The 23310-nt window shown below is 37.0% G+C and overlaps 6 protein-coding genes across 10 annotated transcripts; 2 read left to right on the top strand and 4 right to left on the bottom strand.

Moving 5' to 3' along the window:
- The first annotated feature begins 2078 nt into the window (after positions 1 to 2078).
- Positions 2079 to 2738, top strand: LOC111467584 (nodulin-related protein 1-like). Its single transcript, XM_023112551.1, has one exon. The coding sequence runs from the start codon at positions 2123 to 2125 to the stop codon at positions 2546 to 2548; it is 426 nt and encodes a 141-aa protein (XP_022968319.1). The 5' UTR covers positions 2079 to 2122; the 3' UTR covers positions 2549 to 2738.
- A 410-nt stretch (positions 2739 to 3148) lies between these two features.
- LOC111467581 (neurofilament medium polypeptide-like) lies at positions 3149 to 5960 on the bottom strand. 2 transcript variants are annotated; one of them, XM_023112544.1, is made up of 6 exons: positions 5817 to 5960; positions 5668 to 5740; positions 4858 to 5133; positions 3787 to 4261; positions 3635 to 3716; positions 3149 to 3551 (listed from the first exon to the last, which is right to left on the bottom strand). In XM_023112544.1, exons 1-6 carry the CDS (start codon positions 5841 to 5843, stop codon positions 3354 to 3356), a joined length of 1131 nt encoding a protein of 376 aa, XP_022968312.1. In that variant the 5' UTR covers positions 5844 to 5960; the 3' UTR covers positions 3149 to 3353. The 2 variants fall into 2 exon arrangements, with proteins under 2 accessions (XP_022968312.1, XP_022968313.1); XM_023112545.1 differs by having other exon boundaries at positions 3787 to 4255.
- A 359-nt stretch (positions 5961 to 6319) lies between these two features.
- Positions 6320 to 8770, bottom strand: LOC111467583. Its single transcript, XM_023112550.1, has 5 exons — positions 8510 to 8770; positions 8400 to 8422; positions 8037 to 8233; positions 6583 to 6654; positions 6320 to 6532 (listed from the first exon to the last, which is right to left on the bottom strand). The coding sequence occupies exons 1-5, from the start codon at positions 8604 to 8606 to the stop codon at positions 6442 to 6444; spliced, it is 480 nt and encodes a 159-aa protein (XP_022968318.1). The 5' UTR covers positions 8607 to 8770; the 3' UTR covers positions 6320 to 6441.
- Positions 8771 to 10983: 2213 nt separating this feature from the next.
- LOC111467582 (putative SNAP25 homologous protein SNAP30) lies at positions 10984 to 13618 on the bottom strand. 3 transcript variants are annotated; one of them, XM_023112549.1, is made up of 6 exons: positions 13426 to 13618; positions 12381 to 12919; positions 11817 to 11910; positions 11592 to 11719; positions 11399 to 11496; positions 10984 to 11309 (listed from the first exon to the last, which is right to left on the bottom strand). In XM_023112549.1, the coding sequence occupies exons 2-6, from the start codon at positions 12912 to 12914 to the stop codon at positions 11213 to 11215; spliced, it is 951 nt and encodes a 316-aa protein (XP_022968317.1). In that variant the 5' UTR covers positions 12915 to 12919; positions 13426 to 13618; the 3' UTR covers positions 10984 to 11212. The 3 variants fall into 3 exon arrangements, with proteins under 3 accessions (XP_022968317.1, XP_022968314.1, XP_022968315.1); XM_023112546.1 differs by having other exon boundaries at positions 12381 to 12999; positions 13426 to 13617; XM_023112547.1 differs by having other exon boundaries at positions 12381 to 12999; positions 13355 to 13435.
- A 1440-nt stretch (positions 13619 to 15058) lies between these two features.
- LOC111467708 (alpha-1,4 glucan phosphorylase L-2 isozyme, chloroplastic/amyloplastic-like) lies at positions 15059 to 21050 on the top strand. 2 transcript variants are annotated; one of them, XM_023112712.1, is made up of 15 exons: positions 15059 to 15347; positions 15469 to 15704; positions 15817 to 15918; positions 16394 to 16570; positions 16693 to 16968; positions 17232 to 17503; positions 17765 to 17882; positions 18015 to 18395; positions 18506 to 18658; positions 18754 to 18882; positions 19100 to 19336; positions 19463 to 19539; positions 19763 to 19949; positions 20510 to 20710; positions 20783 to 21050. In XM_023112712.1, the coding sequence occupies exons 1-15, from the start codon at positions 15131 to 15133 to the stop codon at positions 20897 to 20899; spliced, it is 2880 nt and encodes a 959-aa protein (XP_022968480.1). In that variant the 5' UTR covers positions 15059 to 15130; the 3' UTR covers positions 20900 to 21050. The 2 variants fall into 2 exon arrangements, with proteins under 2 accessions (XP_022968480.1, XP_022968479.1); XM_023112711.1 differs by having other exon boundaries at positions 18506 to 18667.
- A 685-nt stretch (positions 21051 to 21735) lies between these two features.
- Positions 21736 to 23088, bottom strand: LOC111467366. The gene has a single exon (XM_023112227.1). The coding sequence runs from the start codon at positions 23086 to 23088 to the stop codon at positions 21736 to 21738; it is 1353 nt and encodes a 450-aa protein (XP_022967995.1).
- Positions 23089 to 23310: the final 222 nt, after the last annotated feature.

Below are 23310 nucleotides of genomic sequence, written 5' to 3'. Positions count from 1 at the left end.
AGAGAAAATGGCTTCGAAATTTACTTTTATTGCTCAAATTATCTAACATTTGATGAACAAAAGGGATCTAATAAACTTCTTATTATTATTACTTTGGTAATTAGGAAGAGTGAGAACACGCGCGTGGGTGGCGCGTGGGTGAAAGCAAAAGAAACATAAGGGAAAGAAGATGTTGGATTTGGTGGTACAGACAAATTTTCTAATAGAAATGAGAGTGGGTCCCACCCAAGCTCTTGTCGTCCAATTACATTCTTTCTTTTCCTCATTCTCATGCATCCTGTTGTGGTCCGTCCCTTCTCACACTTCTGTCACGTGTTCCCTCCTTTTCCATTTATTCTTTTAATATTCTTTTCTACCATATTTGATGCTTATATTTATTTTCATTATTTTATTGGAATATTTACATTTTATAGCATGTGTTAAGATATGTCTATTTTAATAAATCAAAATAAATAAAAAAAATTCAACTCAATCTTTTTGATTTAGATTGATAGCCCTAATTAATATAATGAATATGTTTATTGAGTGATACTAAACATCTAAATAAAATAAAATTAAAAAAATTAAGTTTTTTTTTTAGGGTAATATCCCATAATATATTTTTAAAGTTTTAAATGTCCTAAAATTTTGTTCCATCTTAATAATAATAAATAAAAATATTCTGACTAAGGAAATAGATCTCAAGATATTATTACTCAATAAAGAGAAATAAGCTATGATTAACCAGCTATTATAAACTAACTAAATCTTGAAAATAAAATAACTAATACATTCGGGACTAATTCATCTTCAGCTTCTCGTTTGGAGATCTGACACCTAGAAATAGGGGCGAGCATCTTCCGGCCGTTGAGTGGCGCAAGCAGGGGGCATTAAGAGATAAGTGAGAAGAAGTTCAGCGGGACTCACAGAGGGGAGTAGATGGCCGGCGGTGGCGGTTGAGAAGAGAGCCACGTGAATTTGGCGGCGGAAAGTTGGTCGGAGTCCGCCATTGCAGGCGAAAGCTAGAGCTGTAGAATGGAATTAGATAAAAAAAAATAAGAAGTTGAAATTAAAGTGAGTAGAAATGAGAAATTAAAAGTGGAAATGAAAGGAGAAATTAAGAAAGAGGTGAACAGAGTGCTCCCAAAGGGGTGACCTGAGAACACAAACACCACTTTTAATCCAAAATGCTGTTTGTGCTCTCTGGTTCACTCCTCTGGGATTACCATCTATTCTCTGTTTTTCTTCTTTTTTGCATTTCACTCCCTCCCTTTCTTTCTCCTTTTAAATTACTTTTAAAATTCATTTTGCAACCATGTCCTCATTCTCTCAACACTCCAAATGTCCTCATCATGTCCTCATCATCTTCACATGGATTTTCCTAGATGCCCCTCTTCCATTTCTCGATTTTTGTAAATGCCCAATTCCATTAGCGGTATACATGGGTCGGCTTAAATTTTCTCTTACCAACCTGAGTTAGTTGAGTCAGTGACCTGAATCGAGCACATAGCTCACAACCCAATTTCACAGCTCAATGTACTTACCTCTAATAAATCTCATCACTAACTTAAAAATAGGATCGAGTTTGAGTTGGTTGGATTGATTTAATTGAAAAAAAATTCAACCAGATTAGGTTTTTAGAACAATAACAACACCTAATTTTTCATAAATGCCCCTTCCATGTCATTATTTTCAGGAATACCCTCACTCCAATGTAACCACTATTTTAGGGTATAACTGAAAAGACATCTCGAAAATGGACCAAGCCCAAGTGAAGAAATTGAAAATGAAACATTAAATGGGTCAAAATTTACAACTAAAGCCCATTTCGAAAATGGCCCAAGCCCAATTAAGGCCCAGTTACATCTGGGCTTGCCGACATGGTCGTTTGGAGTATTTATGATATTAAATATGAGAAGGACAACACCCACGTAACCCACTCTGAAGATCTTTAAAGGCTTTCCCTGTTCCACAATTTTATTGAATTAATATCTGCAACTCTCTCAATTTCAAGCCACTCATTTTTCTTCAAATAATTTATTATTTTTTTTATAATTTTTACCAATATCCATATCCACTTTGCCTCTATATAATTTGGTGAAAGAACCCAACCGTTTTCAATTTCGTATCCATTTTAACAATCATGGATTTCTTGTCTAAACTCAGCGGCTCTGCCGACAAGCCACAGGACCAAAATCCAGACAACCACAAGCCATCAGCTTCCGAGCTCTTGTCCAGCGCCAGGATGGTCGCTGACGCTGCCAAGTCCTCTTTCGGCGGAAGCGGCGGCGAGGTGGACAAGGGCAAAGCTGCCGGAGCAGGCGCTGACCTGCTTGGAGCGGCTTCGGATTACGGCAAATTGGATGAAACCAAGGGAGTTGGTAAGTATATTAACCAGGCTGAGGAGTATCTCAATAAGTATGAGAAGTCTCATTCTGCCACTCCTGTTCCCGCTGCCGAGCCAAAACCGGCTGAGCCGCCGAAGAAGGAGGAGTCCGGCGAGAAGGAAGGCGGAGGATCTGGGTTTGGGGATTACATGAAGGTGGCTGAAGGTTTCTTGAAGAAATGACCCTCTTTTGCAATTGGGTCCTTCTCCTTTTATGTGGTTGTTCTTGTTGCTCTGTTTTTGTGTAATTCTGTAAATAAGGGTTTGCATTTACTGCTAAAACCTATCATAAATGTGTTCTCTGTAGGCTACCAGTTATGTTCTATGTTTAACCCACAATTTATATGTTTGATTTGTGTTTCTTATCTTGTTATCAACAAAATCGAAATTCAGCAGGGGTGTGACCCTCACGTTGTGATAAGAGAAGCTGCGACCCTCACGTGACGCCTATCCGGTCACGCGAGGAGCTAGATGAGTGCCATGATGCGACCAATAAAGATCAAAATGTTGAACGGTTAAAAAAATAGGACCGTGATACTCGGTATCCCTCTTGGTTGGCATAATAATGAAAGAGAGTGTTAAGAAACAAAAACATACCCTTCAATTTCGGAAGGTTCGAGATGGTCATAGAGTCCCTTGTAGACTTTATTTCACAGGCCGTCACTATCAATACTCTTGCTCGTCTTTTCTTTTATGAAAATCATTGGATTTTAGAGTTTTTAGGAAATTCAAATAGCTTGTGAAGCTAAAAACAGAGGAATTTCATCACTATGAACAGAGTAATAAAGAGAACCAACAAATTAAACGATGAAAACAGAGTAAAACAGAGAACCCATTTGAAAGCAACACGAATTACTGGTTATTTTTGTTCACAGGGCAATCATTCAGTAATGTGCACACAAAAAGAAGAAAAAAAGAAGTCAAATCATTACAGTTTGATGTGGTCAACAAAGTGATTACGAAGTTTGATAATGTAGTTCGTTAGTGTTCAGCAGCAGGAACAAGAAACAGGGAGGTCCCCTGTTTGTCTGATAATATCTGCTTTTTGATTAGCTTTAAGAATATCATTTCTTCGCTTTCGATCGGCTTTGGCTCTTGCTTCTTCTGCAATTTGCTTTATAAAATCCATGTCTTCCTCGAATTTCTTTCTTCCTTTTTCCCTCTTCGACCTCTTCACGCCCGCAGCCTTCAACGTTTAAACATTATTAAACAATTAGTTTCTCTGTAAATGAAACGCACTTTAAACACAGAGATAAACTGATTATGAACCTGTGATTCATCGTATTTCCTCATGGCTTTGTCCCTCTTCTTTCTTTCCCAGTAAGATACTGTCTCGATCACTTTATGGAATCTGAAACGTTTCCTCCAAATGTTTAAAAAACAGTAAGTTTATTTCATTAATCCAAAAGTTTCGAGTTTACCTCTCGTTGATTTTTGCCATCTCAGTCTTTTCCCACTGATCTGCTTTTGTTTCTCTTGAATCATAAGGTATGGTTTGGGTTGGGTGTGGTTTTTGTGGGTCGGTCGGCCGAGTAAATGGAGTTGGAGGTCTTGGGACTACCGCTGGTTTCTCTGGTTTCTCTGGTTCTGTTCTTCGGCGGCCGGAGATGTCTGCTGGTTTCTCTGGTTCTGTTCTTTGGCTGCCGGAGATGCCTGCTGGTTTCTCTGGTTCTGCTCTTCGGCCGCCGGAGATGTTTGATGGTTTCTCTGGTTTCTCTGGTTCTGTTCTTCGGCTGCCGGAGATGTCTGGTTTGTTGCCGGAAAAAGCTGTCTCTTTGAAGTATGGATAGCTACCGGGATCGGTTGTCTTTTCCGTTGGTTTCTGTTTTGGTTGTTCGTGGGTCACTGACACATTCCTTCCTGGGCTTTCTTCAGGATCTTGCAGAAGATCTTTATCTAACACAAACCATTCAAATCCAAATTTGGCTTTAAAATCAGAGCATACGATTTTCATAAAAAATAATCATTTTTATTTAATAATGAATCCAACCATAATTATTTTGGTTCAATTGTTTATTAATGTTTTTTATTGGAATATAAGTAAGATTTTATTAGTAAAACACGATTTTGTTGGTTTTTAAATTTTTAATTAAGATTTACAACCTAATTTCAAAATTTTAATATATGTTTTAAAAATTATATTAAAATATAAATAATTATTGTGAATAAATAGTAAAAAAAATATATAATTATATTTTTTTAAAATTAACAATTTAATATAATCTAGAAAGTTTATAAGGTTTTCGGTCATTTAAGCTTAAATAAGTTTTAAACCCAACCCAAATCGCATTGGTTTTTCTGTAATTTGTTTTAACCTTCCTAATTTTTTATTTTTTAATATTTTTGAATTATATTATCATGTTTTTTATAAATTTAAAATTGGTTTCAAAATAAGTTTCAATATTAATTACTTATCTTAGGCGGATGAATTATGTGGAGAAATGTAAAGTAAAAGTAACCTATCAACGTCTGCAGGTAAAAAAAATTGTTACCTATTAACGGCCGGGAAAGCTTAGCGGGTTCCGGCGCCGGACGAGGAGTGGGGGGGCGATTGTCTTCCTTGAGGTGTGTAAACTTTGGGAACGACGACGTTCCAGGATAATCGGCATTCTTTTTGCGTCTCGCGATTTCTGAATTCTGAAAGGAATGAATTGCGTAGGCGGCGGCGGCTACGGCGGTTACACGCTCTATTTCGTCGTCGGAAAATTCATTCCCTCGACTCATTTGCTGCAAAAATTGCCTTCCCAACCAGCCGGCCGTTGTTTTCTCTGCACAAAATAAACAATAAACATTTCTTAAAAACGACGTCGCTTCTGTGTTCTATTTTTCAAACATTTTAGGATTTAAACTTTAACACGCTATCATTTTCACTTTATTATTAATCACATGAACGCTACATTTGTGTTACCTTTACATTTGTTTCCTCTCTAGCTCTAGCTATATATTCTTGTAAGAATTGTTTCGTTTTATAAGAAATGTTTCGTTTTCCTATCTAACCGATGTGAGATCTTAGACCATCGTCCTCGACACCATTTGTAATAGTCCAAGCCCACCTTATGGGCTTCTCCCAAACATTTCAAAACGACCTAACAGGGAGAGATTTCTACACAAAATATTTCATTTTACTCTCCAACCGATGTGAGATCTCACAAGAATGAAACAAGATTGTGACCCTCAAAACTTAAAATGCTAATGTATGAAGGTACAAAACAAGAACGAAACGAGCTTGCAACCTTGGAAATTTAAGCTAAGAAATGAAAGTAAAGAACTAAAATAGAAGGAAGATAAAGTTTGTCGGTTACCTCTGAAAGATTGGGATTTGAGGGGAAACAAGTATGTTTGTGTTCTAGTGCCTCGTTGTTGTCTGTCGATGTCCTGTGGAGGTGCAGAAGATTTCTATGTTATATGTTCCATAAAATAAATTTGTTAGAACTATAGAAGCATTAAATACCTGATCTGTTGTCACCCAGTGATCCATAGGGGTTGGAAAAGAAAGCTCTGAAGGAGGTTTCTTCTCAGCCAGGGATATTGAAAGCTCACAGTGATGGCGTAGAGGAGGGGGGTGGGATAGGGATTTAATTGAAGAAACATTACTATTATTCTATTTATAAAAAGATAAGAGAAGAAAAGAAAAAAGTCAAAAACTTTTTTCACACAATTTATTTAGGGAATAAAAGAGAAGTGGAAGTTAAAAATATGCTTTGCATGAAATTCATGGGTTTGGAAGCTTGAAGGAAAGTATTCTTTCTTTTCTTTCCTTTCCTTTCCTTTCCTTTCCTTTCTAAACCATTTTGCTGCTGATATCTTTGTTCAAAAGTCAGGAATTTCTACCTTTTAAAAGAGCTGGAAAAACCCAGATTAATAAATCTTCTGGTTCCTAAGGCTTGCTGCTGGCTGGCTGGCTGTCATGTATTCAAAATTCTGGACTAAAATAATGAGTTGACGCCTAACAAAACTGTGTATGAACTACAAAGCTAAAGCTGCTCCCACTTAAAGAAAAGAAAAGAAAAGAAGCCTTTGGGTTAAACATGAAAAAAGAAGCTTGAAATTGAATAAAGAATGGTGGATGTGGTGGTTTAAACGAGGAATTCTGCGTCTGAAACTTCAAGAGCTTTGTGAACGCCTATTGGCTTCACTTGTTGCCAACAGGCATTACTCACGATGAACCTATCGATTATATATGTAAAATAAACCAAAGATAAGAAGAAATAACTCACATCTCTTTCAATAATGGATGTTTGTAAAAATCATCTGGAATTCTCCCACTAAATTGGTTGTAGTCCAAGAACCTGTGTGTGAACAAAAGTTCCTATTTTATGAATATCTTAACGAGCAAAGGATAATGCAGAGCATAAGACTGAAGATTGTTCCTATGTAGAGTGAGAGGAAGGCAGAAACTGCAGGTGTTGGTCAAGATAGCATGAAATGTGAAAAGACATGGAACCACGTTACAAACAGGCTTGAAAAATATAATGTTAAGTGTATTGTGTTTTAAAATCTTGAGAGAAAGCCAGGAAGGGAAAGCCCAAAGAGGACAATATCTGGCTAGCGGTGGGCTTAGGGTATTACAAATGGTACCAGAGCCAAGTTTTGGGCAGTGTGCCAGCGAGAACCCTGTACCTCCTGTACTTCTAAGGGAAGTAGATTGTGAGATCCCACATTGATTGGAGAGGGAAACAAAACACTCCTTCCTAGTATACGTGTTTTAAAATCTCAAGAGGAAGCCTAGAAAGGAAAGTCTAAAGAAGGCATGAGTTGTTACTGACATACACTTTGGCATCTATTTGCTCACCTTTAGATTCAATCACAATCAATAAACTTACATAATAGACTACATACAGGTTGCGAAGAGATGGAAAGCAGGCATCAATGCGTGTGATTGTTACCAACATCCCTATCAATAGCACAATCAGAGTTATCAGGCCTGAGAGACTAGCAATGTAATTGGAAGATAAGATCTGTCAACAGTACAAGACAGTGAGAAAGTTACAAGTGGCGAAGATGTTGCAGGGTTCCTAATTCAGAAGGAACTCGCCCAATGAAACGATTATGTTGGAATTTCTCCCTTTAAATTCTATAGAATAATTTTCAACTACCAATTCAGCCTCTCACATAATACACCAAATAACCAAAAGAACCAAAAATAATAAAAAAAGAAAAAAAGAAACCAAAACATCAGAGCAAATATGAAAGAAATCCTAGACTAGAATATGTAATTTACCACTGAAGTATGGGTGGTCAACCCGAAGTTTTTATCCCATGAATCCAAAGCCGAGCCAAATCAATTTGGGTTCAGAAAAATGAACCTAATCCAATTCGAAATGCTAATCTAACCCAACCCAACCCCTATAATTTGGGTTGGGTTCGTTCGGATTGTCGGATTGAATATACACCCCTAGATGAACTAATATACTTCCATGTCAAGACACCACATGTCAAAACTATTTTGTCTCAAACAACAAGAACCCGAGTTTTGGGATAAAAGAAAGCAACAAGCACCAAAATGTGGATCAAAGTTATGACAAGATAGATACACAAGCAGAGACAAAAGCAAAATCTTGACAGAGAAAATCAATAGTTTCCCACGGGTTTATTGCTTCATTAAAAGATTTGGTATTGCACGAAGAAACAAAATTATCAAATACATTTTGGGAAGGAAATACTTACAGACAGCGTAGTAAGATCCAAAAGATTAGTTACAGCAGTGGGAAACGCATCATACAGACAGTACCCAATCATACAATTTAGTAACCACTCTGTAATCTCCTTGAGTAGAACAAGTGACACCAGACCAAGCAGGAAGATCACCATCGCCACACGGATCATCTCTCCAACCCATGAATACACCACTCTCCAGCCAAGAGAAGCCTGTTAGATGAACACGACTCTCCACAATGGTATGATATACTTTGAGCATAAGCTCTCATGGGCTTCCCCAAAAGGCCTCAAACCAATGGAGTTAGTATTCCTCACTTATAAACTCATAATCATTCCCTAAATTAGCCAACGTGGGACTTTCATCCTCCAACAAAGCCGTGATCTCATTCAATGCTTTAACTGCAAAAACACAAAATATTCCGTCCCTTGAAACCCATAGAGAAAAAAAAAAAAAATCACAAGAAAAGGTAATAATGTCGTCAATACCATCTCGTTTAAGTGTTTTACAGAGAACAGAATCGTTGAGCAGAGAGAACAAGATCAGGAATACAGAAAACGCGGGCAGTGAAAGTCGCCACGCCATTATTTCAGATTTGTGAGTTCCTTAACTTCGAGAAGTTAATGGAATTTGAAAATGCAGAGATGAAATCGATGCTGGTTTGATAGATCTGCGTGAAGAAACGATTATGAAAACTTGCGCGCCTCAAACAGAGACTCTCAGTTTTTTTTTTCACTACGAACTCTGTTCTCTCGAGTTCGCTCCTCCAGGAAACTCGGAAAGGCCGATATTAATCCGTGGATTAACTTGCTTAACCTCATTAATTATTGTTACTATTATCATAAATGAAATATAAATAATCAAATTTGAAAAAAAAAAAGAAAAAAAGAAAATTTAGTTTAAGAACAATATCTACTAATATCTTTATTATTCGATCATTACCAGTTTCAAATTAATTTTATTTTACTAGTTTAATGCTCACGTAATCTCTAAGGTTCGTTAGAAATTACTATATTAAATTTCTTTTATTATATTTAAACAATTAAATAGATCTAAAATAATATGGCCGAATTCTATATAAAATGACTAAAAAATCCACTAAATTTAAATTTACTCTGTCATGTGCTACTTTTTATTCATAATTTTATTTGAACGGGCCCTCTCTCTCTCGAGCTTCTGGAGTGCTTTCTGTGCTAAGAGTTGTATTCCCCGAAGCATCACAGACGAACTTAATCGTCTCGCGGCGTGGCTCACTTAAATGGATACACTCATGTCCAATAGTTTGATGATGTTTCTTGAATGAATACTTAAATAATTCAAAATGCTCGTCATTTCTACGTTTACTCATTAAGTCATTTTGATTAGAAGCTTACATTTCGCTCGTATTTCTTTTAATACAATGGACAACAGCGAACCAACCTGCCTCAAATTTCTTATTATATATTATTTCTTTCATTAATGAGAGTTTGAATAAAAATTAGGTAATATTTGCATGGGTTAATAAATATTGAAAAATAAAGATGATCTGAACCGTTGAACTAAAGATGGGAATGATCAACCGATGATGTTTAACGTACATGATGAAAGTGAGAGCAAAAAATTGAATGAAGAGTGAAAATGATTGCCAACTATACCCTTGGCCAATGGACAGGTCCCTCAAGCCAGTCCGTCCCTTCTGTCAATAAGGCCATAATAATATTTCCCCCCCTCATGAGTCTCTTGCTCTGCATTTAAACTTCTTCCCTTTCACTTTCACCATCTCTTCTCCTTTCTTCATCTCCTTTCTTCCCCCCGTCCTTTTCTCTCTGTATCAGAAACTCAAAATGAAAGCCTCTCTTTCTCCCTCTTCATCTTTTGCCACCAATGGGCAGCTCATCATGATGATCTTGATAGTTTTATTCCTCTTCGTCTTCTCTTCTACGGCCGCCAGACTCTCCAATCATCCACCTTCCACCACCGTGCCAGAAGCTTCTCCGATCACCCCTCGCCACCACTCGCCTCACCACAAACAACAGCTTCATCCTTGTGATGCTCTCACTCGCGAAAACTCACGTTCTTTATGTATCCACCTTCATAGAGTTTACCAACATCGCCTCCCTGTCTACCTTCCACCGCTGCCGCTGCCATTGCTGACACACAATCAAATTGACCCTCAATACGGCGTCGAGAAGAGACTCGTGCCATCCGGGCCAAACCCTCTTCACAACTGAAACAAGAGAGAAAGAGAGAGCAAAGAAAGAGCAAAAAGAATCTTTCTTTACCAAGACGGCCATTTCTCTTCTCAGTTTTCTCGCTATTCCAGTACAACATATATCATCCACCCTTTTCTTCTTGAGTCCTATTAGTTAAGAATCAAGAAGAATATATAATCCTCGTATGTGATCGACGAAGTCAGAAGAAGACTATGCTAATTAGTGGACGAGTTTTTGTTCAATGTCGTATTGTCTTGTTCTCTTTCTTTCTTTCTTTCTTTCTTTCTTGGTTCGTTCAGGTTATTGTTGCTATTTCCATTCTTGTTTTTGCGTCCAAGTGTTCGAGTTCATTTTGATGTGGAAAAGTGGCAAAAACAAGCATGGAAATGACAAGGTATTTACTTTAAGATTTGGGCTCCTTTTTTTAGTATTAAAGAAAAAGAAGACAAGTTCATAGGTGGTCGGGTCCGGAGGTAAGATTCAAAAGAAACCCATGAGTTTCATTAATTTTGGAGGTATAAGGTACAGATTGCCGACATGGCAGGATTCATGAGGTTTTCTTTCTTTGGAGGGGTACTATGGAAATTTCATATATCTTTTACTGTTTATGGAATTAATGTAATTTTGCTGTATAGGTTGTGTACTGTCTGAATCTATGGAAACATAATGTATGTAAAAGCCCCTTCTGAGTCTCTCTTACCTTTTTATCTTTTTTACTGTAGTTTTTTTATCTTCCATTTTTGGACAGTTCACGTAAAAAAGAAAAGAAAAGAAAATGGTATCTAACTCTTATTGTCTAAATTCATGGCTGCTATCTATCTTCAACAAGAGGAAGGAACAGGCTTTTTCCTTGAAAGAATAGAAGCAATGTACTTATTATAAACTAAAAAATCACATGAGAAAAGAACAGAAGAAGTACACAAACTATTAAAGAATGTTTGAACGAAATGATTCCAGCTAGAAACAAAGAGAAGGGAAGAATTAGAGTGTCTGATTTTACTACCCAAGCAAACGGCGAGCTCGTTGATTGGCGCCTTTCACTCTAGAATTCAGCTCGTCGACATCGTCGCTTAGATGATCCAGAGCTTTGTTTTGCCTGCATTTTCCAGAAAATATTCATTCAGAGCTATGTAATAATACAGCAATCTCTAAATTGAGTAAAAGATGGATGGCATGTATGACTACTTGTCAAGCTCGCTTCCCATGTCCACGGCCATGTTCTTCAGATCACCCAAGATATTACTTAAATCTGAGAGTGCATCATCTTGCTTTTCCTTCTCATCCTGAAAAAATATTCTTACCCATTGTTTAAATCTGAAACCATAATAATGACTATAAACTCCTAAGATAGTGAATTGATAACAGCCGATGCTCTCACCTCGACCTTTTGCATTGCGCCAGATGATTCGGAAGGTGGTGTTCGAGTAGCCGATTTCTTTTTGCCCGTAGATAAACCCAGTTTTTCCCTTTCTTCCTTGTTGTTTTCAGTTCTCCCAGATGAATTATCTGGACGGCCATTATGGACATAATCAATAGCGGATAAAATGGGAGAAGCAGTAAGTTATAGGAATGGCAGTGTTAGAAGAACCAATGAAAATATAACCTGCTGTTATGAGAGGGCCTGTAATTTCTTTGGTTTTCTTTGGCTTCCATGGCTTAGAAAACATGCCTCCAAGATTATTCAGAAGTTTCTCTCCCTACAATTAATAGTAATGAAAAGGAAACTATTAACAAATGGAAAGAACTCATACAAAAGCAAAAAGTAAAAGTAAGACAAAATCACTTCATTCAGTTTCTGGCTAGGATATCAGATTCCTTGCAAACTAAAATGTTATTAGTTATCCCATGATTCAATCTATCCATCGTTTCATTCATGAGGAGTTGGATGAGAAGAAACTCTCATATCTGATTCTGTAGTAGAGATGGAATTGAGAAATAACCATCAACTATAACCCGAAAAGAACCAAATTTCGTAAATACCATAGAGGAAGAAGGAAAGGAATATCTTATCGATGCAATCGTATTTGCTTCGGTAACATGCAAGCCAAGTACAGTTCACTTTCAAATTTTGAATACTCTGATTCTCTTTTTAAATACATCAAAACAACATGGGCCAATTAATCATTTCAGGATAAATGTGTCGATTGAAAACTAGTAAAAAGCCTACCTTACTTAGATCTTTATCCATATCAGCAGCCATCCTGTGGGTCCTCTCAATTTGCTCACCTTGCTGATGCAACATGTCAAGGGTCCTGGTAGCATCACTCCTTATGTCCTCAGCGATCTTCAGGCAGTTATTAACAGAATTTGTGGTCTCCTCAGCTTTATATACGGCATAGTTCTCCAATTCCTGCACACTCTGGCTCTCAAATCCTCCCGAGTCACGAAAATCATTTTTGTATCCGTTTATAGAGGCTGAAGAAGTTGCATTTTTGTATCCGTTTTTAGAGGCTGAAGAAGTTGCAGTACCTCTTCTTCCAACAAAACCATCATCATCGTCATCATCATCAAAAGGATTGGGGGAAATGGAGTTCAGTATAACAAGCGCAGGCTCGGAAGAAGTTCTTCTTGCAGGATTGAGAGGTTGGTTGGTTTCAGGTTCAGTATCTGAATCAAAAGGATTAGTACCGGATCCGGCTAATCCAGGATCTACAGAATTCTGCTTAGAAACTTTCGCGGGGGATTTCATGAAACTAAACATCCTGGCTGTACAAAGAGACTTGAATTTTAATGAACTATTAGCTAAGCAGCTCTAAAACAAGGGATCTGGTGAATATAGCTGGTACCTGTAAAATGGTATTAAGAAGATCTACTTAGGAGAAGGCCATCAATTTCAAATCGAAAATAACTCTAAGATTACAGTAGATTGGCAAAATATATATTAATAAAATAACACTACAGTTTTTCCATTTGAAGACTATAAAAAAAGAAATTGGAAATAAGAATGCAGAACGCAATTCTAGCATAAACTAGACTGTAAGATTAGGGATTGAAAGCTAAACCAAGCACATATTCTAAGCAATTTGGCCGATAACGATACAAATTAACAATTTGAACGGAAAATGAGGGTTCAAAGACGTAGAAAAATTTACAGAAATGCAGTGTAAATACGAATATAAGATCAACAGATAGATGAATTACCAAATTCATGAACTGGAAATAGAACCCCCAACAAACACAATCGAGAAGGGGAAAGTGAGAGAGAACGATACCTGAAAAATCGAAGCAGGAAGAAAAATTGAAAGGAAAGTGAAATAATGGGTCGTGTTCTTGAGGATTTTCAGTGCGTTCAATCCTTTAACACAGATAGAATTGAAAATGGCGAAACAGATCGATGGGAGGCGACGCGGAAAATCTGAGAACTGTACGCTCCCACTCGCTACAAAACATAAGAAATATTTTGAAATTCGTTCTCCTGCCCTACAAATTTAGACCGTTGGGATTCTCGATTGGGATTTTTCTTTTTTCCTTTCATTTATTTAAATTTTGTCGAGAGTGCGCGGCGCACGTGCGTCCCCATTTTTAGCACGTATCACTTTTTTTTTTAATAATTATTATTTTAACTCCACCTCTAATTACAATCCAACCTTCATTTGAAAATCAAAACTTTTATGGTTTAATGTTGTATTTTTCAAAATTTACAGAGTTCTAATCAGATTATACCTCAATGCATTCAAACATTATAATCCTCAAGATATACTGGTATATAATTACAATCCGTCTTTACTCAATGGATATAAAACACCCATTCTTTAGCACCTAGTATAACGGCCCGGTGCAACAACATGCACCAGTTTGACTTGGGGAAGGGGATCTTTCAATGGAGAAGATTTGTCGACCTAAGACGAAAAGAAGGGTCTATCTATTTTATTTAGTTATTCAGTTAAACGAATAATTCGTTATTGTAACAGATAGCAACAAACATTTCATCCGGGAAAAGCTATCTTTTTCTCAACAATGTCTTTGTCATTTGATCCAATAGCGTTCCGTTAAATAGGAACAGATTTGATGATTTAGTGGCATTGGACGGCAAAATATCTTTCAAAACTGTCCTATGAATAGAATTTCATTTGAAGGTGACTAGAATACTTTTCGATTAACCCATTCTAAGAATTTTTGTTTAATATTTCAACAAATTTTCTACTCCAACACTATTTTAAAAGATTAGGAGTAGTATTGTTTTTTTAAAAAAAAAAAAATACAAAATACAAAATTTGAAGAGTAATTTGTAAATAAAATTAAGCACTTTAATTTTTATATTTTAGAAAAAGGTAGATATTTTTATTGGTCGGTGAGTGGCTCAACTTGCAAAAATATCATTTGAAAGAGCCCAAAAAAATTGGACCATCTAATGTGAAGCCCTGAAATTTTAATTTTAATTTTAATTTTCGTCAAAAATATCTAAATTTATAATATATCCTTAAATTGAATATATAATTCACACGAAAAAATTATTAGAGTTTAGGTGAGTACGTACGTATGTGTGGACTCAACTTAGCTTAGATTAAGACTGATTTTGAGCACGTTGTCCAAATTTATTTAATTAAGTTCTAATTTTACCTTAAATTATAAATCTTCGATTGGATACTTGTTCACGCTTTCATTTAAAATTACCTCTAATTTCAATAATATAATTTATTTCGGAATATAATAAATATAATTTTTGGAGTTAAAAAAAAATGTTGTTTCAAAAATAAATAAATTTATTTTTATTATTGATTTTGAGGCGATTTAAATAATAATAATTAAAAAAAACGTGGGCAAAGTTGTGGGTCCCACTTGACGTTGAGGTCTCTTATCTCCCGCGCTTCTAACGTGCGTCTGGTGACCCGCCAAGACTGAACTCTCAGCACTCACAAATACTGGAGATAAGAAACAGAATACCTTCCTTCTTCGTCTTCCTCACAAAGAGTCGCAATGGCGGGATTGCGATTATCATGGACCTGCGCTCATTCTAATCCTGAGTCCTCAAAATTCCTCTCTCGTTTCACTGCAGAGTCCAGTTTTCGGTGTACTTGGACGAGGCTTCCGTTGTTTAGAACTTCGGTTTCGAGTTCTGCAAGAAGGAAGCTATGCATTAGGAACGTAGCCAACGATCAACAAAAGGAACTGAAGGAGCGCGTCAACGGAGAAGGTAAATTGCGTGAAACTGACTTGAGATTTCATCCGACGATTGTATCTGCAATGATGTGAATGCATACGTGTTTGTCGATGGAATTGACTTCCCAAATTATTGAGAATTTTTCTTCCTATAGTTGTAGACGACTGCGATACCTTTTTTCCAGATTCGGAATCCATTGCTGCTAGTATTAAGTACCATTCGGAATTCACGCCTTCTTTCTCTCCGGAGGGCTTTGGGCTTTCTAAGGCATTCTATGCTACTGCTGAAAGTGTTCGTGATATGCTTATCATCAATTGGAATGCTACGTATAACTACTATGAAAAGATGAATGTGAAGCAAGCCTACTATCTGTCTATGGAGTTTCTACAGGTTCTTGTCAACACAGAATCACTGATTATAGTTTGCAACTTATTTTGAATCTGCGAGAAGCCTGTTAGATGACATTGATGTGAGTTTGTTTGATATTATGGTTTGATTGCAGGGTAGGGCATTGCTAAATGCAATTGGAAATTTAGAACTATCAGGAGCTTATGCAGATGCTTTAAGAATGTTAGGATGTAATCTCGAGGAGGTGGCAGAGCAGGTGAGAGATATATCCGATAATTGCACTTGGTCTCTTTGTTTCCTGCTTCGTTGAACGGCTTTCAATTTCTGGATTTATGGAGTTTCTTTCCTATACAAACTCGCGGCTGTAACTTAATAGGCGAGGAAGAATGTTGTACGTCAATTTCTGGTCTTCAATAGAGGTTATCAAAATAATGGTACATGGACTTAGGAAACGTAGGATTATTCTCGTCACATGGATAAAACAATTTCAGATCTAAGATGAACTGGCCTGAGTGAGTTACATATTTAGATTTTGTCACTAAAGAGCTCTAATATCCATTAAACATCGTTCATTAAAATAAGAGGAATGTTGTCCAGAAAAAGATAGCAGAATCTAAAAGGAGCAAGTTTCTTCAAATGGAAAACTAACCTAACAAGTTTTCTAAATTGTACTGTGTGAATTTATTTACTGATATACATATGGTCGGTGTCAATGGATATCTTGATTGTAGGAATCAGATGCTGCACTAGGAAATGGAGGATTAGGGCGGCTTGCTTCCTGCTTTTTGGACTCCCTGGCAACATTGAACTATCCAGCATGGGGATATGGACTCAGATACAAGTATGGTTTGTTCAAACAGCTCATTACAAAAGATGGACAGGAGGAAGTGGCTGAAAATTGGCTAGAGGTACAATAGTATTTATTCTATCTGGGTAACTCGAAGCAAGTCTTAAGTTCTTGACTGCTGCTGGTTAACATGGTTGGTGGTCTCGTGATTCATGTGTTGAAGAATCAATTTTGTTTCTTCAGATGGGCAATCCCTGGGAGATTCCAAGAAACGACATCTCCTATCCTGTGAAATTCTATGGTGAAGTCATTTCTGGCGCAGATGGAAGTAAGCAATGGGTTGGAGGAGAAAATGTAACTGCTGTTGCCTATGATGTTCCAATACCAGGTTATAAAACTAAAACCACCATAAACCTCCGTTTGTGGTCCACAAAGGTTGCTCCCGAACAGTTTGATTTGAATTCTTTCAATGTTGGAGATCATGCCAATGCATATGCAGCCATAAAGAAAGCTGAAAAGGTATGGAAATTTCATGAACCTGCTGAAGCTCTGTTTCATTTTTTATCATCTTCTCAGCACCTTATGTAGCTTCTATTTCTCAATGCAAAATTCAGCTATTATTTAGGCCATTGATTGTCCTTAAATAAATAGTGCACTGACTGCTTTTAGAATCTTCCACACTACTAGGCACATTCAAATTTAAATTAATTAATGATGCATCGTATATATTGATAACTCCAAGTGGTTAACTGGAGAAGATTCTAACGTTCCTGTTCTGCAAGATCTGTTACGTACTGTACCCCGGAGATGAATCACTGGAGGGAAAGACTCTTAGACTGAAACAACAGTACACATTGTGCTCTGCTTCCCTTCAAGATATTGTCGCACGTTTTGAGAGGAGATCCGGGGAGTCTGTGGACTGGGAAAATTTTCCAGAAAAGGTAGCTGTGCAGATGAATGATACCCATCCTACACTCTGTATCCCGGAGCTGATAAGAATATTGATGGATGTGAAAGGCTTGAGCTGGAAAGAAGCTTGGGACATCACGCGAAGGTTTTCTTTTATTGGCTTACTGGCATATAAATATTTTTGCTGCTACTATAAAATCAGTTGTGATACGTTTTCCTCATCTAATTTGGTTTTCCATTTTATACTCTTTAGTGTGATTTATGCACTTGCCAATTCCTTAATAATGCAAAGAACTCCCCATCATAAAAGATCAAAAGTTTATACGAAAGACTGAATGTTCAGATTATTTTAATTCTATGCTCCTTTGTTTGTTTTGTTACTTCCCTACTTTTTTTTCTTTCCCAGGACTGTCGCCTACACAAATCATACAGTTCTGCCCGAGGCGCTGGAAAAATGGAGTTTCCCCCTCATGCAGGAATTATTTCCTCGACATGTTCAGATAATTGAAATGATTGACAAGGAGGTAAGGATATCGATAGGTTGACCTTTGATGATTACGAATATGACTACAAATGCACTACACATGCACCGAATTCTCCGTAACGTACCTTCTTCCAGATAATGAAGTAAAATATATTATTTTTGGTGGCTTCAGCTCATCCATTCCATCATTGCTCAGTACGGTACAAAAGATCTTGAGTTGTTGCAACAAAAGCTGAAGAAAATGAGAATTCTAGAAAATTTTGAATTACCAGACTCGGTCATGGAACTGCTAGTAAAATCAGCGGAGGAGCCTGCGGTCGATCTCGTTGAGGAAGCTGAAAGTATAGATGAGGAATCGTTACCTGATAAAGAAGACGAGTCTGAAGACAAAGTTACTGTAAATAAAGTAGATGCTTCGTTTAAAGTTGATCCAAAGCATCCAAGGATGATTCGCATGGCTAATTTGTCTGTTGTTGGTGGGCATGCTGTAAATGGTGTTGCTGAAATTCATAGTGAAATTGTTAGAACCGAAGTTTTTAGCGACTTCTATGAGGTAAATCCCACTGATGGCACAGCCTTCTCAACATACTATTGCGGACATGAAACTGTGCTTTTTTTTCCATTCTAAACATTACTCACATTTTATATATCATCTATTGTCAGTTGTGGCCTGAGAAATTCCAAAATAAAACGAACGGAGTGACACCGAGAAGATGGATTCGTTTTTGCAATCCGGATCTGAGTAGAATCATCACAAAGTGGACTGGAACGGAGCACTGGGTGACAGATACTGAGAAACTGGCAATATTACGAAAGGTAAAACTGGTAAAAACCGAAACTTTTCAAGTCTCTACTCTGCAGCTTGAGAAAATTAGGTTTGATGTTAATGTGATGGATGATTGTATATGCAGTTCGCTGATAACGAGGATCTCCAGTCCATATGGAAGGAAGCTAGAAGAAGAAACAAATTGAAAGTTGTCTCTTTTCTTGAAGAAAAAACTGGTTATTTAGTCAGCCCTGATGCAATGTTTGATGTACAGGTAATTTTCTGTCCTTCGATGGTTAACTTTGTAGATAAAAACTTCAACAATTTTCACCTTCTGCAGGGAGCTCATACTGTAGAAACTTTTATTTTCTCATTCGTACTACGACCAAAGTGACAAGGACCACTCGCTCGTTTTTTCAACTACGTTGTTCATAAAATTATCGTTGCTTATATGCTACTTCTAAGATTAACACTAGAATATGTATATTCAGATTAAACGCATCCACGAATACAAGCGGCAGTTGTTGAACATCCTGGGGGTGGTCTATCGTTATAAACAAATGAAAGAAATGACTCTCGAGGAAAGAGAAGCTAAGTTTGTTCCTCGAGTCTGTATCTTTGGCGGGAAAGCATTTTCCACATATGTCCAGGCCAAGAGGATTGTAAAATTTATTGTTGATGTTGGAGCTACCGTCAATAACGATAGTGACATAGGAGACCTTTTGAAGGTATATTGTGGCAGACAAATATCATAAAATATTGTTCTCTTGCCTCGAAAGTGTTAGCTACAGAAACCAATGTTGGCTTTACCGATTTATGGGCACTTCCGGATTTAAAACTTGTTTTTGTTACAGGTAGTCTTTGTTCCAGACTACAACGTGAGTGTAGCAGAAGTGCTCATTCCTGGTAGTGATCTATCCCAGCATATCAGGTAGTAAACTGACAAGTTTGGATAATCTTGCTAGCCTTCAATTTTAATCTCATCCGATCCAACATTAAACTAATGAAATTATTATATTGAAAAAAAATCGAGGCTTATTCCTTTTGGGGCCACTACACTTGGTTTGGTAGGTTAGTCTTCAATATTACTTTTCTGGTTTTGGTATTGACTTCTGCACTGTTTTTTTCATGTCATGTAATTCGATTTTGAAAAGCACGGCGGGAATGGAGGCCAGTGGAACCAGCAACATGAAGTTTGCGATGAATGGCTGCATACTAATTGGAACATTAGATGGGGCAAATGTGGAGATAAGGGAAGAGGTTGGAGAAGACAACTTTTTCCTCTTTGGTGCAAGGGCGCATGAAATTGCTGGTCTAAGAAAAGAAAGGGCTGAAGGGAAGGTAAGCTTAGAAACTCTTCGTTGGAGACCAAGCAGGATTGGTAGTAATCTTTTAAACATAAAAGCTCAATGATTAAGGGAAAAAGTATGCTTTCATCCCTTGAGTTTGAGAATAGTACGACGTTCTGGTAACTAAAATTTCAAATATGATAGTTTAATCCATGAAATTTCACAAATGGTTTAACTTAGACTTCGGAATTACTATTTTGTTATTAACACTGGAGAAATATAACCTGACAAGTTAAACCAAGACCTAGTTTGTTTATGTGATTATTTTATCTTTTAGATTACTTGGAAATGTCATTGTTATTATTATTATTATTATTTTCTTATATGACTTTTTGCTCTTCTTTTTATGCTATGTTAGGAGAAGAATGTCAACAGAGTTATTGCTTCCTTTTTTTGTAACTGTCAACTTGTGAAAAACTGTCACCACCAGGAAATAATTCGAACCATTTTTCATAGTTTTTTAAAAGCCAAACATTTCATACACTTGAAAAGGGAACCAAAATTTTCTATTAAGTTTGGTAGCATATCTCATGATTCTGATTTTATGGATAGTTTGTTCCTGACCCACGGTTTGAGGAAGTGAAGGACTTCGTAAGAAGTGGGGTTTTTGGTCCCCATAACTATGAAGAACTCATGGGATCTTTAGAAGGAAATGAAGGTTTCGGTCGGGCAGACTATTTCCTCGTTGGCAAGGACTTCCCTAGTTACATAGAGTGCCAAGAGAGGGTTGATGAGGCCTATCGAGATCAAAAGGTATGCACCAGATTCTACACTATGCTATGAAGCCATGCTGCTAATCTTTTAATGTTTACTTGTACTTTACAGAGATGGACCAAGATGTCGATCTTAAACACAGCTGGTTCATACAAGTTCAGCAGTGACAGAACCATTCATGAGTATGCAAGAGACATATGGAAGATTTCTCCACTACTGCTATCTTAAAAGGTTTTGTTTCTTTTCTTTTTCCTGGAAAATTTGCTCTACAACTCATTGCTATTGTAATTTCCAAATAACATAGGAAGACAAAAACAGGATATGGACTTGAATATCTTAGCTTATTCAAAATTAAAGCTACTTCATTGCATAAGAAGTTCGTCACTGAAGAAGTTAAACCCACTGGAACAGTCCTAAAAAATTCGCTGGTTAAATCAATATACTATCCTCTGAGCTCTGTTTAGGTTTTGTTACATAAATCAGGATCATTCCTAGAACTTGAATTCTCTAGTGAATTCAACTAAGATCACTGCAATCCTACACTAAATTCATGGCAAAAACGAAAAGGGAAAAATAGAGAAATTGGTCAGGAGTTCTTTGTATTGGAAATTATAAAAAGGATAAAAGAAAAAAAGAATTAACATCACGTCTAGGAATTGTGTAACCTCTCCATCTTCAAGCCAATTAAATCCCAAATATTTGGACATGATACCAAATTTGGAAAAGAGGATGAGCTCTAATGTTGTGTGTCAAAAAAAAAAAAAAAATCTGTATAAAATCTAGGAACCTAAAAGAATGAGAAAGACAAAAAAAAAAAAAAAAAAAAAAAAAAAAAAAAAAAAAAAAAAAAAAAAAAAAAAAAAAAAAAAAAACGAATACCAAAAACTTGCCCTACAGACTTCATCTGCAAGTTTGATAACCTCATATTATCAGAGGACAAGATAGAAGCATATCACAGACTTGCCTGTATTATTGGATTGGTGGCTATATACTCCTGGATCCTTGATCAGACTCATCAGCAACTTAGCATTTCTTTTCTAGTTGTCTCCAAACTACTAATGCAATTAACCCCATCTCCCACTTTCCTCTTCTTCCATAGGAGCAGGAACATTAAGATCAATTAGACCAGTGACCCCATTTGACTCTTGCCTTGTCACAATAGATGCATCTTCTAAACTTCCGACCACATGGGACCTCTTATGACCACCCAAAGCCTGGCCGGATTTGAAAGCTTTGGAACAAATTGGGCACTTATGTTTCCTTTTGGGCCCTAATTTCTTCTCTTCATTTCCAGAAGTGTCCTGTTGACTCTTGTTTTTGCCACTGCTTGACTCGATTATCTCCCTAGCTGGTATGGAGATAGAATTGGTAGTGATGTTTACACTGTTTTCACCTGATTGATGCGTCCACTCGTATCCATTGCTCATTCTTGTTTGGCTTTCTCTGTGATGTTGTGTACGAACTATCCCGCTTTGGATTGAATAATCATTACTTATCTTCCTGCTGGAACCCTCCCAGAGATCAGGGCTATATAAATCATTTCTCAACCTCTTTCTTAGCTCGTACTTGTAAGAAGCTGCAGGCACTTTATCATAATTCTTTTGAGTCTTCATCGAATTCTTTAGAATATCTGCACTTGATCTTCCTATCCTGACTCCAAATTTGACATCCGGTATCTTATATTCGTCATCCATAAAAGGTCCATTAATAGACACTTTCAATTTAACCTTCTTGCAGAGTTCTTCTCTGAAATTTCCAGAGTTGGAATTCTCGCCGCCGTATTCAGAATGTGTCTTCATTTCTAATCTCCCATTAGAGTTGGAGGTAGATGTGTCACTTTCTCTAAAATGGCGAGAAGATGATTTGCTATCAGAAGATTCCGAAACTGAATTCAGACCTTCCAATCCTGAAAATCTCAAAGCTTTAGACATCATCATTAAGCTCATTGCCGCTTCTTGTACTCTTTCGTCCGATTGATTTCCTATAAGATCCCGCTTCTGATGAATGATCCTGTAATCATATTCAAGCCTTTTGTTATCCCTCTTGTTTTCAGAGTGACAATCCAAGTGGTAACACAAAGCTTCTGAGGACTGAAACCCTTCGCCACATTCTCTGCAAAACTTCTCCTTCCTTGAAGTGAATACCGAATCAGCAAACCTCCGTGTTATTTTGGGGTTCTCTCTCAATCCGTAGCCTGAATTCCCATTGGCAACCTCAGATTCTAAATCTCTCTTGCTTCTCCTCCTCTCTAATGGAACTTGAAGCTTCACGATGCTTGTTCTTTCCTTTTGTTTCTCTGCAACTCGTGGTGCTTTCTCATTCTTGTGAATTCTTATATGACCTCCCAAGGACTTCCCACATGTGAAGATTTTGTGGCAAAAGTTGCATACAAACTTGTTTTCCTTAGAATTCTCCATGGATATAATGCATACGATCATAATCAAAGAAACCCAGTTAGAACAAGAAGATCACTTCAGCATCTGCTGCATTCTCTTGATCTTTGAAAGAAAAAAGAATCCAGATTTGGTTTGCGTGGAAAGGATCGAGAAATTTCTGTATAGTTCCTTCTAGGTGTGAAAAATCTTGGACGAGAGCAAGATCTGACCCCAAAAAAAAAAAAAAAAAAAAAAAAAAAAAAA

The sequence above is a fragment of the Cucurbita maxima genome, unplaced genomic scaffold (genome assembly GCF_002738345.1).
Source record: "Cucurbita maxima cultivar Rimu unplaced genomic scaffold, Cmax_1.0 Cma_Scf00034, whole genome shotgun sequence".
NCBI classification, from domain to species: Eukaryota; Viridiplantae; Streptophyta; class Magnoliopsida; order Cucurbitales; family Cucurbitaceae; genus Cucurbita; species Cucurbita maxima.
Note: the sequence above shows the minus strand (reverse complement) of the source record. Positions and strands in the feature narration are given on the sequence as shown.

Bases quoted from the DNA above. Each gene is read 5' to 3' on its own strand.
- LOC111467584 (XM_023112551.1), top strand. From the start codon at position 2,123: ATGGATTTCTTGTCTAAACTCAGCGGCTCTGCCGACAAGCCACAGGAC.
- LOC111467581 (XM_023112544.1), bottom strand. From the start codon at position 5,843: ATGGATCACTGGGTGACAACAGATCAG. The intron at 4,262-4,857 runs GTAACAATTTTT...GGTTTGTGTTAG, and splicing joins GCTTTCCCGGCCGTTAATAG to ATAAAGATCTTCTGCAAGAT. The intron at 3,552-3,634 runs GTTCATAATCAG...TAAACGTTGAAG, and splicing joins GGAAATACGATGAATCACAG to GCTGCGGGCGTGAAGAGGTC.
- LOC111467583 (XM_023112550.1), bottom strand. From the start codon at position 8,606: ATGGCGTGGCGACTTTCACTGCCCGCGTTTTCTGTATTCCTGATCTTG. The intron at 8,423-8,509 runs GTATTGACGACA...GTGTTTTTGCAG, and splicing joins TAAAACACTTAAACGAGATG to TTAAAGCATTGAATGAGATC. The intron at 6,655-8,036 runs GTCTGTAAGTAT...GTTCACACACAG, and splicing joins CTTTTGGATCTTACTACGCT to GTTCTTGGACTACAACCAAT.
- LOC111467582 (XM_023112549.1), bottom strand. From the start codon at position 12,914: ATGTTTAGTTTCATGAAATCCCCCGCGAAAGTTTCTAAGCAGAATTCT. The intron at 11,720-11,816 runs GTTATATTTTCA...ATGGCCGTCCAG, and splicing joins AGGCCCTCTCATAACAGCAG to ATAATTCATCTGGGAGAACT. The intron at 11,310-11,398 runs GTAGTCATACAT...TGGAAAATGCAG, and splicing joins ATGGGAAGCGAGCTTGACAA to GCAAAACAAAGCTCTGGATC.
- LOC111467708 (XM_023112711.1), top strand. From the start codon at position 15,131: ATGGCGGGATTGCGATTATCATGGACCTGCGCTCATTCTAATCCTGAG. The intron at 15,348-15,468 runs GTAAATTGCGTG...TTCTTCCTATAG, and splicing joins GGAGCGCGTCAACGGAGAAG to TTGTAGACGACTGCGATACC. The intron at 16,969-17,231 runs GTATGGAAATTT...CTGTTCTGCAAG, and splicing joins CCATAAAGAAAGCTGAAAAG to ATCTGTTACGTACTGTACCC.
- LOC111467366 (XM_023112227.1), bottom strand. From the start codon at position 23,088: ATGGAGAATTCTAAGGAAAACAAGTTTGTATGCAACTTTTGCCACAAA.